Genomic DNA, 18,654 nt, shown 5'->3' on the forward strand with positions numbered 1-18,654 from the left:
TAAAAGACAGAAAACATTAAAGGAAATGAACCGACATGAACGATCGCATGTCAGTGCCTACGGTCTGGCACAGCGCGTTGCCCCCCCCCCACCCCCACCCCCTGAGCGCAGGAGCTTGTCACCTGCTGACAGCAGGCTGCTGTCTTTTCCGAGGGCTGCATCTTGCCGGTCATTATCACGTGACAGCGACTAGTCGACGACAGGCATAAAAAGTCACTATAGTGAAGTTGACTAGTTCATACACCCCCTACTGCTGCTCTCCAGAGTGTTCTGCAGCATAATCAGCACGTTCTCTTTGAACTTGATAGTGTAATGACCTGGCTGGGGTTGTAAGCCAGGTGCATTCTGGGTATTGTGTCATATGTGTTTCCTATCATTCTGCTAGTTCCTATGTGCTGATTTGCGTGTTGTGTGAGTGTTATGTAAGCCACAGGGAAGGTGATGTGTGTTCTGTGGAGCGGGTTGAATTAGCATGGTTAACTGACACCGTGACTCTGTGTGGTAGGAGCGTGATAGAGGATCGTGTCTGTAGCGTTACAAAGCGTTGAAGAAAAAGCTTAATAAAGGTCTGCGTGAACGTCTACTGCCTCCTGCTGGTTGATTTGGGGACTATAACCCTGCCACCGGGACGCTCATACTTGCTTGTTACTACATTCCACCCGGCCACAATAAGAGACCGGCCATTATTTACCTAAACTAACTCTGACACCGGCCACAATTGGAGACCCGGCCTTTAATTGAATACCGGCCTGTATTAGAGGATTTACGGTATTTTATTGAACTTTGCTGCAGATTGGGCCAATTCCTACTAAAAGTAAATAAAAATGCCGTCTAACACCAGTTAGGCACAGTGCCCAGTCGGTACAGACACGTGTTGGCTTTCATGTTATTTAAATCTTACCGAGGTGAGTCAGACTCTGTTCCATTCAACTGTCCGACGTGCTTTCTCATTAAGTGTCCATGCATCACCGAGGTGCTGCCGTGACACGCGAGGACCGCTTTGCAAAAAATGCAGGTCGTCTTTTTGTTCGCCCAATCGAGGCTAGAATAATCCCAAACTTTAGGTGTTTTGGTACGCGTAGCTGCTGTGTTGGAGCCGCCATTTCTGTTGACGCTCAGCAGAGAAGCTATTGCGCACGTGCGACTCTCGGCAGAGATTGTAATGAAGTGAGATGCCTCACTCGGTCGGAAAAAACACGTCTGGCGACAATGTCGACATTTCTATCGTCGATATTTGTCGACGAATCGTTGCAGCCCTACACTGCAGAGAAAACTGTTACATCAAGGATTCATCTGCTTGATGTGGGACGCTACGATGCAGATTCTCTGTCCAAATAAAAAAAACTAACGTTTCAACACCTATAATGTATTCAGCAGAGTTACAGCTTAACCCTCTGGAGGCAGGCGTTGCAGGTTAAACCTACCTACCTGGTTACTCCACACACGCATTTCATGAGCATTTTTTAACTCAGACGTACCCCTGAAGGACGTAGCTGTTCATCCTTTTATCACAAGTTAGTTAGAGCCTGAGAGGGCTAATGTGGTGACAAGGTGACTAGATACAGGTGCAGGCAGACTACTAAAGACAAACAACACTGGATGTCCCATGCTGATTGGTTAACACCACAACGGGGAAAAGAAGGGCTAGATGGGGGATCCAATCCAGGCAGTACGGTTTTTGTTTCAATGCCCAGTGAATGGCACCAATTTGGTGCTGATGTAGAACCAGCTACACTTAAAAAGACCACAAGATGACAACCAAAAAGTCTGGCGCAGCCTCTGTGTCACGATGCAATTGCTTTTATTTAATAAAGCAAGTTAAACTTGTATAACACCACACCCTGTAGCTAGGGATGAAAAATAATTTACAATGTAGAAAATCTGTGTGAATACTGATGGTCTTCACAGCTCCTTGACAAGGTCTTCAGATACATTTAAGTATGTATGTAATAAGTCTAACGGTGGTGTTGAGCATGCACAAGGCTTCCAAAGTGAGATTATGGTCTATTATCTAGTGGAGGTGTACCAGGGTCAAGGGTTGAGTGTACTGAGTGTGTTGTAGGACTGCCTAATGTCACTGCTCAGTAGCATCATCCTAGAATGGCATGATCTCCAAGTGCATGAGTAAAGGTTGGTTTGTGCTTGACGCGTCCGCGAGGTCCGCACGGCTCCGCGCGGAAAAGTTGTGTCATTTTGCGTCATTTTAACAACCACGCTCCTCCACCGCGTCTCCGCACGGCCCAAGATTTCTGCAACGCGCACCTCGGAAAATTTCTAACCACGCGGACGGACGGACGTGGAAAAACATGGCGGACCGGCAAGAACTAGTATGGCAGAGGTTCGTAAATACAGACATTTGTATGATTCAGCTCTCAAAGATCACCGTGATCAACATGTTGTTAATAATTCTTGGAGAGAAATGGCTCGCACTGTCGGAAAAGACGAGGACGCTGTTAAAAATGCTGAAATGCAATGTTGTAAACAGTAATTTCTACTTCTACTATGGTGTAGTGTTGGATGCATACCGTAGAGCTCCATGCTGCCCCCTACAGTTTGGGAGAATATTGGCTCACCGCAGAGACGAGCCGCACGAACCATAAACGCTGCGAGTTGTGAAGCGCGTTCCATCCGCGAGCCGCATCACCGCGTGGAAAGTGAATGCGTCAAGCATAAACCAAGCTTAAAGGCCCGATCCAGCCACATTCGTTAGCGTTACACAGCCAAAAACTGCAGCTGGTGACTAATCTTTTATGTACTGATCAGAAGGACTGCAATGGCACCCCTGAAATTCAGACAGTGGCCAGGAATTGGTGAGCAACTTGAGCGCCATGAGAACAGGGTGGTTGGATAACCACTGATGGACGTTTCTTCTCAGGTTCCCAACATGCATGCTGGTTCATGCGGGTCCTGCTTGCTCATTTATCAAGCCGTCTGGCCAGCTCACCTGGAGTAATAGGGAAGATGTCAGGAAGGCTGGCTGCTATTTCACAGCCTGTTAAACGCAAATGCCACAACATGCCCTGTGCTCTAATTTTAGGGAACGGGGAGCATTACCTCCTAACTCAAGGCTTTGTCTGCCTGGACTGTGCAGCTGGACTGAAGTGGAAGATGGAGAAGAAATATCACCAAGGTAGAGGACATGTTCAAAAGTCTAGTGAATGATGTAAAAGATTTAAAATGAAACGCAGTAAAGTAAAGAATAGGGATAAAAAAAAACTCACAAAAGCGGTGAAAGCTAGAAACTGAGAGTGTAAAGAGAAAAATGTAAGGCCCTGCTTTACACGGACTGCTGAGCCAGCACCGCTCGGCAGACAGGACAGCAGCGGCACACACTGACATCTACTCCTGCCATGCAAGGCTGCGTCTGGAAGGTCCCTGGAGGCCCATGCCCCCACACACTCAGCTTCTCCCTCACCAGAGCTACTGAACATCACTGGCCTGACCCATCCACAACACTCGTCCCAAGCGTGCACTAAACCTGGCCCGTGTAATAACCACAGAGCCTCTATTAAACACTGCGTGTCTGGGGAATCAGAGCAGCTAGAGCGCTGCATGAATCAAACCAAAGCCAAGTAAAGCCCAGGTCATATCAACTCTTTAGTTTCTAACTTAGTGAACATTGGCTATAATTTTGTTTCGTAGAAAGCAGAACTAGATGGCTATGAATCATTTTTCTTTGCATTCAGACAGTTAAGGTCAAAGGTCAGCTATTTGTATCTGCTGGCAGCAAACATAACGCGCACGGTGGGTTGCAGATTTGATCACAGGCTGGTTCCAGTGGTGATGGATCACCTCTCATGCCGCTTTGTGCTGTCAGTCTGGGAGGTGTCGGGTTTGAAGGACACGTCTTCAGATCTGTTTCTATCCTTCAAACACAAGCAGCACCATTCCACACATGTAGAATTCATTTGTGACTTAAAAAATGTTGTTTACTTTGGCTGTTTGGATGCACACAATACCTCCTTTCACTCTTTTGGCTTTATACATACATATATATATATATGTATATATATATGTGTGTGTGTGTGTGTGTGTGCGTGCGTGCATGCGTGCGTGCGTGCGTGTGTGTGTGTGTACATACATAGGCATCAAGGCGGATTACCACAGTCACGTGTTTAAAAGAACTTTTCCCATCAGAGATCATTTATTCATACATAGGTGGGCTTAACTGTTCTGTATGTTAGAACCAACACTTCTTTGGAGACTCAGCCACAGTTCTCAGAAAAAAGCATCTTTATTTTTATTTTATTAACTTACACTTGTAGTGAAACTGTTGGGTATTTTTATAATTGTACCTTTTTGAGGCCTAAAAGATGCCCAATTTGTGTTATTAACACTTCACGAATCTCTGTGTTTGCCAACTGTGGCCGTTCATGAAAGGTTGAGCAGAGAAGCTCGTTTGCAGTCAAGGATGTTGATTGTGGATTTCCAAGGAAACCTCTGTACCTCTGTAACCTGAGAAGGCCCCGCCTTCTCCATCCTTTGCTAAATAAAACCCCTGGCTAACTGAGAATACATGGGAGTGACGTGGGAAAGGCCTCGGAGGAGGTTCCTCTGCGTTAACTCTCCTTTATTTTGGGGACTCAGGGTAAAATGTCTTCCTTGTTGTCATGTGTGTTATTTCAGGTTCCAGGGTTATTACCCCACATTTAGTTACCTAACAGAAACTTTCTGCCCAACTGCTAATTCTAAATTCTTTTTTATATTTCCACATTTTTAGTTTTTGTGAAGCGCCTCGTGATTTTTATCTTGAGAGGTACTATAGAAATTATTTCTTCTTCTTCTTCGTCTTCTTCTTCGTCTTCTTCTTCGTCTTCGTCTTCTTCTTCGTCTTCTTCTTCTTCTTCTTCTTCTTCTTCTTCTTCTTCTTCTTCTAAGCTTTTATTGAGTTCCAAGTGATTTTTTACAAACTGTCAGTGAGGATTCAGTGAGCCGAGAAACACGTTGACTTTTAAAACCAATATCCAAACATTTCTATTTACAGCATATAAAATAAAAGTTACGGTCAAGTTTATAATAAGTTTCCATTTGGCCTTGCAGTCCAAAGTCGGTCTCTGACCTCTGGATCGTGTGTTAACTCCACATCTCACACGCAGCATTATTCAGCTCCGCCAGATGAAACTTTTCTTTACAAGCCTGAAAGCAGTTCAGTGAATAGCCCTCTGTGCTTGTGCGTCCATGAATCACGATGACTCAGTGTTAATGCCAAGTGTCAGCTGGGCTATAAAAAATCCGATTTTAAACCATTCAAGGGTTATTTTTAATTAAGTCTCTCCTTTTTTTCAGTTTGAATCGTTTTGTTGTAAGTCTGAACACAGCCGAGCACTGCACCATGGGACCCGTGTCATTACAGCTAAAGGAAAATCAAACATGTTGTGTGAGTTTTTGACAGAAAACAACATATTTGAAAATAAAAAGTCACAATCCAAACATAAATTAGCCGTGATGACGCGTTCATTAATGACATAACCTTGACCCTGTTTTCAATTCTTTATTCAATAAAGGCACATTGCACAATTTCAGCAAGCAATCTAGTTTTTTTAACCGATTTGCTGAGTTGCCTTTTAAAAAGGGTTTGAGCTCATGTAAAAGCTGTTATTTGTTAGGATTTAACAGTAAACGCACCTCAGACCTAGCAGATTCCAGAGCAAAAATTAAATAATCCAAAGAGTATGATCATTTACTGGGAATGTGTCTTTATGTGTTCATGAAAGTCTGTTTAAGTGTAAAGAAAACACAACAAGTGTAAGCTTTCAGCTTCTGTGTAGCTTATCTCTCTGAAGGCTGGGGCTAAAGGGTCTTTTTCTACTGTGCTCTAAAAGTTTCACCCAGCACTGAAAGGTTTCGTCCACTGAAGCATCAGGTTTCAGAGTGGAGGCAACCACGCGCAGCAAAGGTTAATCAGGAATGAAAGGAAAGCCAAACAAGCGGAATGTTGTTGCAAGCGTCCTGTTTAAGCCGAGAGCTCCAAGGAACAATTCTTCAATCAAGCCCTCTTGTCCTTCAGCATATCTGTCTGAGAAAAGTCCTTATCGTCAAAGCGGCGTTAAGACGTGATGTTAAAATTATGGTCTTTGCCATATGAGAAAATGGGGAAAAGAAACACACACAGATGTTTCAGAGACGGCAAAAGTCCACAGAGCAATGTGCATCCGTGTGTGCGGATGTGGGTTTTGATTGTGCACCACTGGTTTGTGTTGTTTAAGAGTGAAGCCAGATATCCTGTTTACAGGCACTGCCACGTTGTCTGTAACCCCTCCTTTCCACCGGAGCCGTGACGGAGCCGTCAGCAGCACGTCATAGCTGCTGATAGGAACTGCTGTGGTCAACAGAACCTTTTCCACCGGAGCCGACAGCAGCGCGAGTCGGCCGCGTCTCAGGAGCAGCATGTCGAGGCCCTTACACGCCGGGTCTATTTTCTACGCGCTACGCCTCTGAAACGGGTCAAGTTCGACATTTTTGGGGAAGGAAAGACAGGAAATCGGACGCGGAAACAGAGCAAAGCTTACCGAGATTTTCAGAATAAAGAAACGAACTGCCTTCTGGTTGCTTTACTTTAAAAAAAAAAGTTATCACCTAGCTAGCGGTCTCCTTTGTTTTTCTATAATGGACGACGAAAGGTTTATTACTGAAGTGGAGAAGTACCCAATCCTGTTTTTACAAAGACAACGCCAAGAAGGATAACGCATGGATTGACGTATCTGCGGTTTTGGGGCAAGATGGTGAGTTTATGCTAATTATTAACGTGATTTCTTTTGTAGTTTTCTCCTGATTGTTGTTGTGTTCACTGACAGAGTTACGCGTGAGTTTGCTAATGTCGCGTGACTTCGTGCTCTGTCGGTGACAGCTGCTCCCCTGCTGCTTCGCGTCTCGTGGGAAGGGCCGAGCAGCAGCACACGCGAGCAAGACGTGCTGCTGACGGCTCCCGTGGAAAGGAGGAGTAAGAGGCCAGTCAGGGCTGACTTCTTCTACTTAACAGGTAAACTGTGTCTAGTTATCGTCTGTCAGTGGTGTGTGTTATGGCAGACACAATATAAATCAGAACAGAGTGGAACTTAGCCATCCAGCTTAGCAGAGCCAGTGAAGGTGAATAGGGTTGTCACGGTAACCGGTATAGCGGTAAACCCCGGTAAAAAAGTTGACAATAAAAATAACCGTCCAGTTTTTAAAAAACTATATTATCTCGGTGGGTTTACCGTGGCCGCGGTTTCGGCGCGATGACCCTTACCAGCCACCGTCGCTTCAGCTGAAGTTCCCGCTGCGCGCACACGCACTTTTTAATTTGCAATGGCACCAAAACTTTGAAGCTGAAATAATGGCCGAAGGAGGCGACGGCAGCGCCCAGGACATCCATCAGCCCTCAAAGAAGACTAAATCGGAAGTATGGGCATATTTGGGATTTCTGAAAAATGCTGAGGGACAGTTAATAGAAGACGGCTATCCCGTTTGCAGAACGTGCAGGAAACAAGTGTCTGCAAAAGGCAGCAACACTTCAAATCTCATGGCACATCTGCGTGACGATCACCCACGTCTCCACAGCCAGTGCAAGGTAAGTTAACATTAGCATTTTAGCTGAAATGCATGACGCGAGGACTTTTGGTTGAGGGAGAATGCAACGAGTCACTATATACTGCAGCCGCAGCGCCCTCTGCCAGCATTTAAACCGTGTCACGGACACCCTGTTGCTGGATGAAGCATCTTATTTGTTGATGATGAAGAGAAATATACAATTAGTTCCTTGTCATTGATTTGTTTACTTATTCAATGCCATTTATACTTGAACATTTGGATTTGATTACATAGTGTAGTAGTTATTTTAGTAATTTGTTTAAAGTGGATATTTATTTTAAATACATATTTTTTAAGGTTGACTTGTACAGTGCTCAAGTCAAGTGTGGACTGGAGTTTTAGATTTTCATTTTGATAATGAAGAAAACAAGTATATGAGAAAACAAGTGGTGTTTCTTTGATTTGTTTACATATTGTTTATGTTTCGAATGTTTGGATTTGTATAATTTAAACCTGCACTGACTACTGTAACATGTTCCAGAAAAAGAAGCTATTTGTTCCTTTACTTGTGAAAAGTTGCACTTTTGCTAAGGCTTTGTGTTATTTTAGGTTTAATAAACACTGTTAAACCTTTTCAGAACTATTTCAGTTTGTGTAGAACAGGACTATCAATGCTTTCTGAACATATGCAACACCGTTTAAAAAATACCGCGATAATACCGAAAACCGTGATAATTTTGGTCACAATAACCGTGAGGTTAAATTTTCATACCGTGACAACCCTAAAGGTGAATCACCAAAGAATCCTGATCATTAATCCACCAACAACAATACTTACAATTGATCGATTATCAGTGCTTTTTAGGGATTTAGAAGTCTGATTAGTGAAACTTGATGCCCTAGGGTCAGGGGCGGATTCAGGACTGAAGAAGATCCGGGGCTTAACACACACATGCACGCGCGCACGCACACACACACACGTGACACGCACTAGTCAACATCATATATGTCTTGTACCACATAATGTTTAATCTGAAGCCACATATCAAGCATTTTCAGGGCAGAGTATTGTTCCTGTTAGTGTTTAGTGTGAGATGATAGTAAATATTCCCTTTCTTTCTCCAACAACTTTACCTGATAGTAAGCTAACTTTAGGCAAACCAGCAGCACAACAAATATTTTCAAATAAGACTCACAAACCTGAGTCAGCACCAGTCTCATCAAAGCTGGGGTTCTGTCGTTGTACTTTTGGTCTAAAAAACGTCCTTATGTCCATCTTCACTCATGCGTTTCAGGCAGAGAGTGCAGAAGAAGCCGGCTGCTGAAGGGCTTCTTCTTCAGTGGTGGAGGCTCAGGCAGGCTGTATACAAACTACTGCCAGCAGCGCCCTCTCTGTTGGACTTTGGTACTGCATGTTACTTCCGCGATTTAGATCCGGGGCTTTTCATGAAACATCCGGGGCTTCAGCCCAAGTAGCCGGGCCTAACGCCGCCCCTGCCTAGGGTAGGGTTGAAGATCTGTCTACATACTAGTTAAACCAATCTGACAAAAAGTGTATTAAACGTTTTGCTCCTGTTACAGTCACAAACACAAGTGAAGCAGGGAGTCCTCGTCCATCTGTTAATTGAACCATAATAATGCACGGTTTGTTCCACTGAACTCTATTTGAAACCAGAGCTGTCATAAACAGAGCGTGTTTGTCATCGTCCAACAGGATGAATGTGCGTCGTCCCAACAGGTTATCAGAGCACTGCAGGACCAGAGATGACACTGAGCTTGCTGGGTGAAGGAAGAGGCGTTTTCTTGGAGTGACAAATATGTAGAGGAGACGAAGACAAACCAGAGCAGAGCCCCTGATGGTAGAATGCCCGAGCTTTGTCTTTGTCACACTGTCTGACAAAGACGCACAGCTCTGCTCCCTGAGGTGCACACTTCTGTGTACAATGTGTGCACGTTTTTGTGTTGAGCGGGAGTCACAAATCCCCGACTCTCACGTCTCTGAAAAAACTCGGCCTCAACTCCTGTTCTTCTGGTTTCGGGGCTTGTGTGTCAAAGCCGCCAGAATCCAAACTTTGAACTGTTACAAGTTAAACCATTATTGTTCCCTCTTGTATCACTACCAGGAACAACAAAATCAAACAATGCATCCCCCCTCTCCGTGTCCACAGGTGAGTCAGGGAAGATGCAACTGGAAGTTTAATGGCAGCAGCTGGTATGGGCAGTGACTTGGTCTGAGGTGAGGGAAAGCTTGCCTCTACAGAGTTGCTTCCAGCCTGCAAGATTAATGGAGGCTCTCTGGAGCAAAGGCAACAACCACGGCTTTAATAAGGTACAAACAATCGGTTCCACTCCACTGGCCTCCCAGGGAAAACTATTGTTGTGCTGCATTGTTTCTTGGTGAGGTTCCTTGGAGACACGTGCCTACTGCAGTGTGCGACTGTCTCCGTTGCAGCCAGGGGAGAGCTCAGCGTAGACCTCCGTTTGTCTGTGTCAAAACGAAGGCTGGTTCTCCCTCCCAGCCCCATGTTTACTCCCCTTTTGTTTTTCTTCACTCACCTCAACTCCCTGCACCTTCAACTTCATGTGATCCTCCCGCGTGGTCTTCCCATCTTTCCTCTTCTTCCAGCAGTAGCCATCTTTTCTGTACTTCACCTTCTTCCTGTTATACAGTATCATCGACCCATTCTGCGGCCTGAGGCAAGACAGACAGACGAAAAGCAAAAGAGATGAGACTTTTTTTCATAGGCAAAGTGCAGCATGGATCACGGACGTGTACAAAGTAGCCTGCCGCCAGTCTGCAGCAGGAAGAAAACGCACCAGTGACTTCCTCGTGGTGTTTCTCAGCATGGGCACACACGGTTTGACAATGAGCAAAGCACACCTCTCCATATATTTTACCCATTCTGAAGAAGTGCATGCTCTATGAGAAGTAAAAGTGACACTCTTCAGAGTCAACGACGTAAAGACTGGTGTGTAAGGCAAGAGCGTGCAGAGGGGTGGGCTCCCTCCATTATCTCTCATTCATCTGGTCTAAATGAGTTGTGGTGTTGGGAGTCCCTTGGGGGGAAGAGAAGATTCCTAACAGCCCATTCATATTTCGTCCTCCCTCCACCAGACCACAGCCAGTCGGTTCATTATAATGTAATGTAACTATTTGATAATAATCTGCCTTTCCCACTTAGATTTGTAACAGCCACATGTGGCATTCAGTATTGGACATTAACACAAAGCGCAGCATCAAATGTGTTGATTTTCTTAACCATCAGGAGGCAGTCACAGCAGACACAGTTGGTGTGCACGTCTTGGTTTCTGTGTGTTTTAATGGCGTTGTGCCATCATTCTAATGCCACATGCAATGCTGCAGTGCCCATTTCCATCATCCAACACAGACACACGCATCGAGTTTACCAAAAAACAACTACAACAATAGAAGAGGGTGAAACTGAAGTCAGCTCTATGAACAATGCAGTTAACCTGAATTAATTTAAAAGTCCAGGTTGTTTTGGAGTGGTCCACTGAAAATATGATCAAGAAATGGACAAAAACAACACATTCTCCCTTTGTTGGGCCTCATTCCCCCTATATCCATCCATCCAGCCATTTTCTGAACCCGCTTGTCCACGTAGGGTCGCGGGGGGCTGGTGCCTATCTCCAGCGGTCAACGGGCAATCAGGCGGGGTACACCCTGGACAGAGAGCCAGTCCATCGCAGGGCATTCCCCCTATATGTTACGTCTCATATCAAACAAACGTGACACCCGGCTCCACTCATCCTATTGTGCGTCTGTGGTTCCCACCCAGACATCAGAGGAATAAAGTGCCCCTGTCCTTTCTCACCAACAGATGCAAACCCAGAATGGGAGCAGCCTTCATTCATTCTCATTAGGACACACAAAAAGGAAAAGCTTTCCTGCAAGCTTCATATTAACATAAAATCTTTCGGAGTTTTAAAAATAACTTATTATTGGTATCATACAATCACAAAAACAAGATGGCCAAACTTGCGCTACTGAGCAGAAGGCATAGTCGATGCTGGATCGTGGATGACCACAAGCGCAGCATGGAAGGAAAGTAAGTGGACTGAAGATGATTTATGAAAAAAGAAAACGCAATAATAGTAAAGTATGCAAACGTTTGCCGACGCTATTGAGCTGACCTTTATTTTTTCCTAATAGCTGAATCCATTTATCATTGTTAGGATTGATACAAAGTGTGTGGTGGAGGTTGAGGACTTTTATTTTATTTTTTAGCTTCTGAAGGGATGCATGCAGGGAAAAAATGTTCAAGACATGCTTACTCTGAAGGTGTATGATCCAGACAATGAGGCCCTGGTTTTGTTTCCAAAAACAACCCAGGAATGTGAAAGTATGAACATATTTATATCAATAATACACACGCACACACTATTAGGAGCTAATGAAAGCCAAAAGCCACCTGCCCAAGCTGTCGGGCCTTGTTATTTCTGTGCTTATTGGTTTCATGCACAGACACCAAACATGCACACAAGAGAGACACAAACAGGGAAAACTAGAAACTGGAAAAGCTCGGAAAACTCACATCAAAGGGCTGAATTGTGCATTCTGTAACAATAACCAAAATAAGAAAAACCCAGTGGTTGTTTTGCATTGTTTTGTTGTTTACGGTTACATTTGCTTTTCACACGGTTTATTTATAACCCTGCATGCATCATTCTGCAGAGCTGCCTTTGGGGGCTGTGGCGTGTGTTTATCTTGGTATCGCTCATCAATCATTTTTTTCCTGGCTGGATCTCAGGGGCCAGTGGAAGGGGGAAGGAGGGGGATGCAGGGGTCCCTACAGTCCTCGCTCTGTGGCCCCTGACAGCACCTTCTAATGAGAGACGCCACTCACATGCAGACGTGCTCCCTCCTTGCTGATCTCCACCCCTCTCCTCCGTCGCTCCCTCGTCCAAAGCTCCTCTCTTCTTGCCGTCAGTCGGCTCAAGTTGTGCGCGAGGGAACGCCTTTGTCTCCTCCCTTGCACCGACTCCTTTTTCTGTTCGCTCTTCCCCTCGTGTTTCAACTATCTCTGGATCTCTCACCTCCACTCAGCCACACCTCCCTCTCTCCTGCCGTCAGTCCCTCACTCTCCACCGCCCACTTCACCTCAAGAGTTTTAGAATAGTTAGCAGAAAACAGCTGTTGAGCAGACATCTTTAATGGGCAGTTTGAGAAGTATAAATCTGTTCCGCATAAAAAACTGAAATAAAAAAGAACACTTTGTGTTCTGAAGTACTCGATAACTAAAGCCACTCAGATATAATCACAAGTGACCAACATAAGAGCGTTTAATAACACATCAGCCCCAGAGAGATGAGGGTTTATTAAAGAGAGTGTAGATAGATGTGCTGAATGAGATGAAATATTAAAAAGAGGCTCATTAAACAAAGCATCACCACAAAATACAGGAGAGATCATGCAAATGTCACGATGAAAGGATGCAGCTGGGAGTTGAACCTGCAGCTTTCTTGCTGAAAGGCAACATTGCAGCCAACCGTGCCAGCGAGCAGGCGCCGAGCAGACATTTTAGATGGTGTTTTACGTAATACGTGTTATGCTCATATGTGAAACACTTTTGTAAAAGGATGAATTATTTAGTTATTCTCAGATTAAATCTATGCGAGGTACTTTACAAAAGCAGCTTTTTAATAAAAATATTTACAGGCAGATCATAAAGTCCCTAATAAAGCAATAATAAATGTTTAGTTAGCCAATTGTTGAATTTTAGTAAAAAAAATTATAATTTCTTAAATTATATTTTTAACTGAATTGTTGCAATTTGATTAAACTGCCACATAATTAGATACCAGGGGTTGTATGAACTAGTCGCCTAGTCGACTAGTGACTTTTTATGCCTATCATCGACTAGTCGCTGTCACGTGATAATGACTGACAAGATGCAGTCCTCCAGCAGGTGATGAGCCCCTGCGTCGGGAGGCGGAGGCGACGCGCTGTGCCAGAGCGTCGGTACTGACACCGGCGGTAAAACGGACATTTAACCAAACTGTGGCCTTTTCCCTCTTGCAATTTTACCTTCCCCTCACCCCCATCCTAATCTTAACCAGTTTGCGCAAGCAAAGCTCTGATCGTTGACGCGCTCCAGACATCGGCGTCCTGAGCACCGCCAAATCAGGTGTCACCACCTCAAAAACAAATTAAACACACTCGTTCATGTCGGCTGATTTCCTTTCATGTTTTCTGTCTATTTGTGCCTGATGTGTTTCGCTGCTGCGGAGCAAGGCGCATCATCTGTTTTGTCCTCCGGTGACGCACCCCCAAAATTCCACCATCTCCGCTCCGGCACGAACTCCGCAGCAAAAACGGTCCCGTTGTAGTCGGCCGGCGAGCAGCAGCACTCCGCTGTTTTAGCGGTCGGTAGATCTTTTAGAACTGCAGTTCAAAGGTAACTCATGAGGTGAATATACAGGTGCTGGCCAGTAAATTAGAATATCATCAAAAGGTTGAAAATATTTCAGTAATTCCATTCAAAACGTGAAACTTGTACATTATATTCATGCAATGCACACAGACCAATGTATTTCCGATGTTTATTACGTTTAATTTTGATATTTATAGGTGACAACCAATGAAAACATCAAATCTGGTATCTCAGAAAATTAGAATATTCTAAAGGCCAATGAAAAAATGTTTGTTTCTCTAATGTTGGCCAACTGAAAAGAATGAACATGAAAAGAATGTGCATGTATAGCACTCAATACTTAGTCGGGGCTCCTTTTGCCTCAATAACTGCAGTAATGCGGCGTGGCATGGACTCGATCAGTCTGTGGCACTGCTCAGGTGTTATGAGAGCCCAGGTTGCTCTGATAGTCATCTTCAGCTCCTCTGCATTGTTGGGTCTAGCGTATTGCATCCTCCGCTTCACAATACCCCATAGATTTTCTATGGGGTTAAGGTCAGGCGAGTTTGCTGGCCAATCAAGGACAGGGATACCATGGTCCTTGAACCAGGTGCTGGTGGTTTTGGCACTGTGTGCAGGTGCCAAGTCCTGTTGAAAGGTGAAGTCTGCATCCCCATAAAGTTGGTCAGCAGCAGGAAGCATGAAGTGCTCTAAAACTTCCTGGTAGACGGCTGCATTGACCCTGGACCTCAGGAAAGAGAGTGGGCCAACACCGGCAGATGACATGGCACCCCACACCATCACTGACGGTGGAAACTTTACACTGGACCTCATGCAACGTGGATTCTGTGCTTCTCCGCTCTTCCTCCAGACTCTGGGTCCTTGATTTCCAAAGGAAATGCAGAACTTGCTTTCATCAGAAAACATAACTTTGGACCACTCAGCATCAGTCCAGTCCTTTTTGTCCTTGGCCCAGGCGAGACGCTTCTTGCGCTGTTTCTTGTTCAAGAGTGGCTTGACACACGGAATGCGACACCTGAATCCCATGTCTTTCATGAGTCTCCTCGTGGTGGTTCTTGAAGCGCTGACTCCAGCTGCAGTCCACTCTTTGTGGATCTCCCCCACATTTTTGAATGGGTTTGTCGTCACAATTCTCTGCAGGGTGCGGTTATCCCTAGAGCTTGTACACTTTTTTCTACCACATTTTTTCCGTCCCTTCGCCTGTCTGTTAATGTGCTTGGACACAGAGCTCTGCGAACAGCCAGCTTCTTTAGCAATCACCTTTTGTGTCTTGCCCTCCTTGTGCAAGGTGTCAATGATTGTCTTTTGGACAGCTGTTAAGTCAGAAGTCTTCCCCATGATTGTGGTGCCTTCAAAACAAGACTGAGGGACCTTTTAAAGGCCTTTGCAGGTGTTTTGAGTAAATCAGCTGATTAGAGTGGCAGCAGGTGTCTTCTATATTCAGCCTTTTCAGAATATTCAAATTTTTTGAGATACCAAATTTGGAGTTTTCATTAGTTGTCACTTATGAATATCAAATTTAAATGTAATGAACATTGGAAATACATTGGTCTGTGTGCATTGCATGAATATAATGTACAAGTTTCACGTTTTGAATGGAATTACTGAAATATTTTCAACCTTTTGATGATATTCTAATTTACTGGCCAGCACCTGTATATGAACCCAGGTAGCAGTTTTTCTTTAGGATTGAGAGGAGATGCAGGAAGACAATAAACAGGCAGGACAGAAAAATAGTCAAATAAAAACAAGTTAGTTTTTGTACCTGCTGGTTGCAACAATCAGACACCATTGAAGGTAATCAGAAGTGAGGAAAAGAAAATGAAATAATTATTTTAATGTTTAGAGCAGCAGGAACTCCGAGAGGCTGCAGGCGCATCAGTGAGTTTGTAGCCGCTGCGCAGGGGGAGGGGGGAGAGGGCTGAAGCAGGAAGCAGAAACTACCGTTGTTAAAAGAGATGTGTTAACTTAGAAAATGTGGGCGCAATTTTAATTGTCAAAAACTCCAGCGAACCTACCGACCCCCCCCCCCCCCCCCCGCCGCTTCAGGTGTATGACGTCATCAACGACTAGTCGAAGTCGACTCGATTTTCATTACTTGATTGTCGACTTTAAAAAAAATTAAGTCATGCAACCCCTATTAGATACTTTTAAATTATATTTAAAAAACAAAAAGGACAACCCTAACCCTAACCCTAACCCTAACCCAATTTGGAAGATTTTACCTTTATTCCTTCAGTCAGAAGAACCCAAACAACAAAGATCAGAACCGATTTGCTCTCAGAGGCTCATGAGCTCTGACGCTTTTACGACGGTGTCATTTCAGATGTGCATTCATAATTATAGATGTGTTCAACCTGAGCAACACCTTTTGGTCTCCAGCATGCTGCAGAACAATAGCTTCACCTGAAGTGGTGCGGTTGTCTGCCTGCACAGACTCTTTAGGATTTGTATCCCACATAGCTACAAATGACATAGGAGGACACACATTTCAGATGCTTACATCAGCATTTGAGTTTCATCCGGCCTGGAAGTAGCCCAGCCTTAAAAGTTGGATGCTATTACTTGTTTCATTATCATTCTGGGGTTTGCCCTTCAAAAAATACAAGGTGCGTGTGCGGCGCTCCTTAAAATGTAGCCCAGCATGAGACAAAAAGATGGGCGCAGATGAGATAAGGCAGAAAATCAAATGACACGGGGGCTATCTGATCTCCTCCGGAGCACTGGAAATTGGGGTGAGGCTCCGGTGTCAGAGGCTCCACGCCGTGTTTATCGGCTCGACGCTAAAACGTATTTGCTCAGCTATTTTTGAGGGACTGTTAGGTGGACGCTATTTTCAATTCAAGGCACTTTAGACCCAAACAAGAGAGCTCAGGCACCCATTGTGGACACGAGCTGAAGCTGAGACCAATCCAAAGTGCATGCTCTCGTCTCTTCCCTCCGTCTCTCTTCATTTTCAAATGTTAGACTCTTTCTTCTGAGCGTATACTTAGCAGTCTCGGTTAATTTGATCAGAACTGCAGATATTTATAGATGAGGGGGGGTGTACCGGGGGGCCCTTTGTCTCAGATGGAGTAGATGTAGAAGCAGGCCTCAGTTTAAGTGCACATTGGCTCTACACCTGGCTTCTTTCTCTCTTCTTTAGAGTTTGCAGCGATAATAAGCTTTACCCTCAGGGTGGTGTTAGGCCTTGTCCGCTCCTTCAGGAACCATTCATTTACCCAGGTAATGGCATTCGTTCAATCAGATTTGTTCATTTGAAAAAAGTCAAAGAAGGGTAGAGGTTTTTATGGGGCTGGTGACGTGTTCAGAATGGGTAACACAGCAAAGGCATGCAGGGAAGACTCAGTTTTACTGTCTTAAGGCCCTAAAAGAGAAGCTAAGAGAACAGAATACGCAGGCTCAGAGAGACTAATCTATGTGGCTGCAAGAGAATTTCATGCCTCAGACATCTACAGCTCTGGTGAGTTACACTTTTAGAACAGCAAACAGGACATTTGTTAAGATTGATGTTTTATCTTCTACTTTAAATTCTGTTTATATGAATCAAAGTATTTGCTGTGTGAATTTGTTAATACACAGTTCAGCCTTCAGTGTGTACAAAAGCCTTTAAACACACTATGTGTGTGTTTTTCTCCCAAAATCATTTGGTGAAGAGGAGAAAGATTTTCTGCATGTCTGTAGCTATGTGGAGAAATTCACCAAACAATTTAGAAACTGTGTTCCTTAAATAAAGTTGGAAAGTTATTTGTTTGCTCTTCCCTCTCCGATGCATTTGACTGTGAAATGACTTAGAGCTGCAGGGCTGAAGGGCAAAGGTGCAATCATGATGCCTGTAAGTCATGTTGGCAAACTGCAAACCTGCATCTTTTGGTCTTCTCTGTGGGAAAACATATGTTAACTGCTGTGAGAGCGTGATTTTCACCAAAGCAAGTGATGCAAGCAAACAAATACACAAAATAATTAATAAATAACTTTGGTTTGCCAGCTGAATTTTGAGCGGTTGTATAAGAAAATCATCTGTTATCAGTCATGGCTGATAGGGGTGTAACGCTTCAACATCCCCCCATGAACCGTCACACCGCTAATGGCTGAGTAGCAGAAAAGCAGATTTTTTAAGTCATTTTAACCTCTTGTTCAACATCCTGGTAGCACATTTAGTACTGAACCAGCATTAATCACAACAGAGTAAAAAATTAGCATTTAATATTGTTTATTATTTTATTCTTAAACTACTTTAAATTATAACCATTAAATGTTTGGAACACCTGCAAAAAATATGATTAAAATCTTGTTTTAAGTGAGTTAAAGAGTTATTTCACTGAGAAACCATACTTTACTCATTGTTTCTAATTATAATCAGCCACTCTGAGATTTTCATGCAGGCAGAACAAAGAAAATAGTATTTAATAAATGAGTGATCCACACCCTTAATGGGTTACTTTCAATTTGTCCATCCATCAAAGGAACAGCGTTAGGCTGGTTTAAATCCTACCTGTCTGACAGATTTCATTTTGTAAATGTACATGATAAATCGTCTTCATACTCCAGGGTTACTTGCGGAGTACCACAGGGTTCAGTGCTTGGACCAATTCTTTTTACTATATACATGCTCCCAATTGGTAAAATCATTAGACAGCATGGGATAAACTTCCACTGTTATGCTGACGATACTCAGCTATATTTATCCATTAACCCTGATGAACCTAATCGGTTGGGTAGATTACAAGCTTGTCTTGAGGACATAAAA

The 18,654-nt window shown here is 44.0% G+C and overlaps 1 protein-coding gene across 11 annotated transcripts in view; it reads right to left on the bottom strand.

Moving 5' to 3' along the window:
• The window catches only part of camta1a (calmodulin binding transcription activator 1a), a 431,227-nt gene that overhangs the window by 172,620 nt on the left and 239,953 nt on the right, over positions 1–18,654 (bottom strand). For all 11 annotated transcript variants that reach the window (XM_070544830.1, XM_070544828.1, XM_015967197.3 and 8 more), the window contains one exon: positions 10,066–10,201. In XM_070544830.1, the coding sequence (XP_070400931.1) occupies positions 10,066–10,201 (136 nt within the window). The remainder of the gene's footprint in view (positions 1–10,065; positions 10,202–18,654) is intronic.

The sequence above is a fragment of the Nothobranchius furzeri genome, chromosome 15, assembly GCF_043380555.1.
Source record: "Nothobranchius furzeri strain GRZ-AD chromosome 15, NfurGRZ-RIMD1, whole genome shotgun sequence".
In the NCBI taxonomy this organism is placed as follows: Eukaryota; Metazoa; Chordata; class Actinopteri; order Cyprinodontiformes; family Nothobranchiidae; genus Nothobranchius; species Nothobranchius furzeri.